This window comes from Anopheles bellator, chromosome 1, assembly GCF_943735745.2.
Source record: "Anopheles bellator chromosome 1, idAnoBellAS_SP24_06.2, whole genome shotgun sequence".
In the NCBI taxonomy this organism is placed as follows: domain Eukaryota; kingdom Metazoa; phylum Arthropoda; class Insecta; order Diptera; family Culicidae; genus Anopheles; species Anopheles bellator.
Genome location: NC_071285.1, coordinates 46,787,360 through 46,790,581, shown reverse-complemented (window position 1 = coordinate 46,790,581; position 3,222 = coordinate 46,787,360). Strand labels below are relative to the sequence as shown.

General features: G+C 48.6%; 1 protein-coding gene across 1 annotated transcript; it reads right to left on the bottom strand.

Moving 5' to 3' along the window:
* Positions 1 to 171: 171 nt before the first annotated feature.
* LOC131216726 (U-scoloptoxin(05)-Sm1a) lies at positions 172 to 3,182 on the bottom strand. The gene is made up of 4 exons (XM_058211284.1): positions 3,070 to 3,182; positions 2,844 to 3,006; positions 1,188 to 1,349; positions 172 to 547 (listed from the first exon to the last, which is right to left on the bottom strand). Exons 2-4 carry the CDS (start codon positions 2,893 to 2,895, stop codon positions 321 to 323), a joined length of 441 nt encoding a protein of 146 aa, XP_058067267.1. The 5' UTR covers positions 2,896 to 3,006; positions 3,070 to 3,182; the 3' UTR covers positions 172 to 320.
* Between the last annotated feature and the right edge of the window lie 40 nt (positions 3,183 to 3,222).

The window sequence follows — 3,222 nt, the reverse complement described above, 5'->3', positions numbered from 1 at the left end:
ACGCTGCTATCATGTGAAACAACGCGCTTCACGTTTTAACCGCCGTCAGTGCGAATAATCCAGCAGAAGAAACCATCACCGTGTGTCTACAAAGTTGCCCTTCTTTTAGTGGAAAGAACGATGCCGCCGGTGGCGATACGTGTGTTAAAAAGAATGCGAGAATCATATGCATCGTCTTTTTTTTTATTTAAAAAATTCTTATGTTACATTATGGACTCTCGGAAAAGCTCAAACAGGACGGAATAAGAAAGGAAGGTTTAATTTAAACTTAATCTACGAGGTTACTACGGTCAGCACAGCATTCGCTGACGGTTTTCGATTTAATTCATGGCTGCACCGATCCACAGGCGGGTCGTCAGTAGTAGGACCACAAGGCTGACAAGCGATGCGGCCAGCGAACGGGATGATGGTGGTGCGCCGTTGCATCCGTCGGTGCCGCAGGTGAAAATGCACGACCGGTACTCGATCTGATCGCCTGGGTTGCGCACGTAATTACAGTAGTTGCCCAGATCGCGCGACGAGCAATACCGCTTGGCACCGATTCCGTCTGAAAGCCGTGAAGAAGCCATTTCAATCAAAGTAATCATCACGCGTTTCTCAGTGACAACATCAATCGTGTGTTAATGGTGCTGGTGTTAAAGCGAGCGTGCAGTAAAATTTGTGAAAGATGAATGAAAAAGTGTTTCAAACAATAAGTAGTAAACGCATGCATCGACACACTAAACACCAATGGAATGGTGGAAAGAAAACGAGCCAAACCGAACCATGCATTGCCGTTGACTTGATGCAGTATTCTGCCTCGAACACGTGATCACACGGTTCCGGTTTGAAGGGGGACGCCTCGTCCGCGACCAGCACGTCTGAGCAGAACATGGAGTCCGCGGACGAGCACTGGTAGCAGAGGATGCCGCTTGCTGAAAGGATTTGCCGAATGAATGGTTACAGAAAAAAACGGTAGTAACGATGGGTTATTCGCTAATTTTATGTGTTAAATTTTGAACCGGATCATACAACTTTCATTCTCCAAAGGGGTTGCTGCGATGGGTGAAGCGCGTGCTGCAATTTTGGAACCATAAGGTTAGTATGTTACAGCTAAATAGCTCTCCGTCCCTTTTTGTTTTAGTGTATTATTTTGGTTAACTGCCCCGTTATCGTCGCTGTTAGTTGTGGTGTTGTGTGGTTCGTACCTTCGAAGCGGCCAACGTGCTTGATGCAATACTTGGCCCCGTAAACGTTAGAACAGTCCACCGGTTTCAGGTCGGGCCTGTCGAACCGTTCGAACCATTCGCTGCACTGAAATGGCGTCGTCGAGTCAGTCGTATTGCATACGTAGCAACTGATGGCCGTAGCTGTGCGAGAAAATGGGTAACGACGCGATTCATTAGCAGCAATCAGCATAAGAGGTCCTGATGGACGGAACCATCTCCCGGTTCGCGGGGATTTATTTTCCTTTTGCCATCACGCCAAGTGGTGACAATATTCCGCTACATTACACACCCATCACAATGTTGTCTTTCTCTTTCGTGCCTGCAGCAAAAGCTCACTCAACGGCGAATACGAGATAATTATTTTAATGAATGCGCAAAAGGGTGCTTTTCGTAAGCGTAATGTGAGACAAAAAGGATTCAGCAACGAATGTGAGACAGAGGCGAGCAACCGGAAACCAACACGGCGTAAGGACGAGATAAGGGCTTCCGCACGCCAACCGGCCAGCTCCAATTTTCCTCTTATCTCAAAATGCCACAAGGAGATGGACGTTTTTACGTCCGAGGTCCCCTGTTCTCAAAGACAAAGCCCAGTCACTGGCAGTCGCATTTTACGCAAATTTAATGCAGATTTAATCAGCCCAATACATTTGCTTGCCACCCTTACCCGTTCACGCTCTCGCTCTCTATCTCCGTCGCCCGAACCAGTGAATTAAAACAAATGGAATTTCCATAGAGCCTCGAGGAGTCGAGAGGCTTCAAGATCGATTCTCATCCATCGGTGGCCTACCTTCATCCGGTGCGAAGAAGGCACTCGAGTGATGGCTTCGATTAAGTGACCGAAGAACACTCCTGAACTCCTGGTGCGCCGTTTTTGCTGTACCACAACCGAAACCCTTTGTAGGTGCTTGTGGTGAAGTGGACCAAAAAGAATCAACGCGACGGTTCTTGCCCTGCTTTTGCCCCTGGGTTGGAATATGATTTAACGTCTGTTTGTTGAAACTGGTTCGCGCGGATGGTTCCGAGACCGGGCAGAGAACAAATATGTGCTCCGAGGGAGCATGAGCACTGAAAGTCAAACAGAACTGTGAACTTCCCCAGGCGTTTCGGGAGACTATTTTACATTCCTGTGTTCCACGACCGCTTGCGACCGATTTACATAAAGTGTGTATGTGTGTACACTTGTTGACACGGAAAAAGCTCGCATCGGCACATATCCTTTACGGTCTGCCTTGCTCCGGAACGGAACTCGACGAGTAATTGACCGTTGAGGCGGAAGTGCAACGATAAGCGAGCGCACGAAGGACACTTTCTGCCGGGCGGACCAAGTCAATCGAATTGCATCGGGCGGATATTGATGGTAAATGAATGGCGCTGGTCAATTTCCTCGAGCAACGGAAAGTGCGGCGCTTCGAGATAGTTCGTTGTTTGCCAGTTTAAAAACCTTTTGTTTTGACAGCAAAAAACAACAACACTTTGGGTTGGCAACACTGCTGTGTGATCTCGCGGCGATCGCACGAACATCTCACCACGGGGCGAGTCTCACTCATCGCGCGATTTATCAATTAACCTTCACAGAGCCCGTTCTGCCAACAAATTAACACTTTCTTTGGGGTATTCCGCCACCCAGCCACTTACCAATGTCGACGGCAACCACCAGGAAGGCAACGCCTACCATTAGATGCTTCATTATTTCTCGATTGTTGCCCTTTTGTCCCTTGCAATAGTCCGCCCAGTCCACAGTGCTACGTGTTTACGCCCCTGTGTTTCGATGTTGGCGCTGGGCCGTTGCTAGGGAAACCTGCAAAAGCGATGCACTGTAAACGTGTCACGCTTTGAAGAGCGAAATCTACGGTCTAGTTACCTGGTTTTGTTTGCAGTCAAAGCAACCACAACATTAGCACAAAACGCTGATTTAGCAGCCGCTGCGGGAACATCAATACTGATCGCCTGATCGCCGTGACTCGACTCACCAACTCACCAACACGCGATCCCGCGTTCTCATCAGCGCGTGTGA

Excerpts from the sequence above, each read along its gene's own strand:
- LOC131216726 (XM_058211284.1), bottom strand. The coding sequence starts at position 2,895 with ATGAAGCATCTAATGGTAGGCGTTGCCTTCCTGGTGGTTGCCGTCGAC. Across the intron at positions 1,350-2,843 it reads GGTGGTTGCCGTCGACATTG|CTACGGCCATCAGTTGCTAC; the intron begins GTAAGTGGCTGG and ends TTTCTCGCACAG. Across the intron at positions 548-1,187 it reads GCACGTTGGCCGCTTCGAAG|ACGGAATCGGTGCCAAGCGG; the intron begins GTACGAACCACA and ends CACGGCTTTCAG.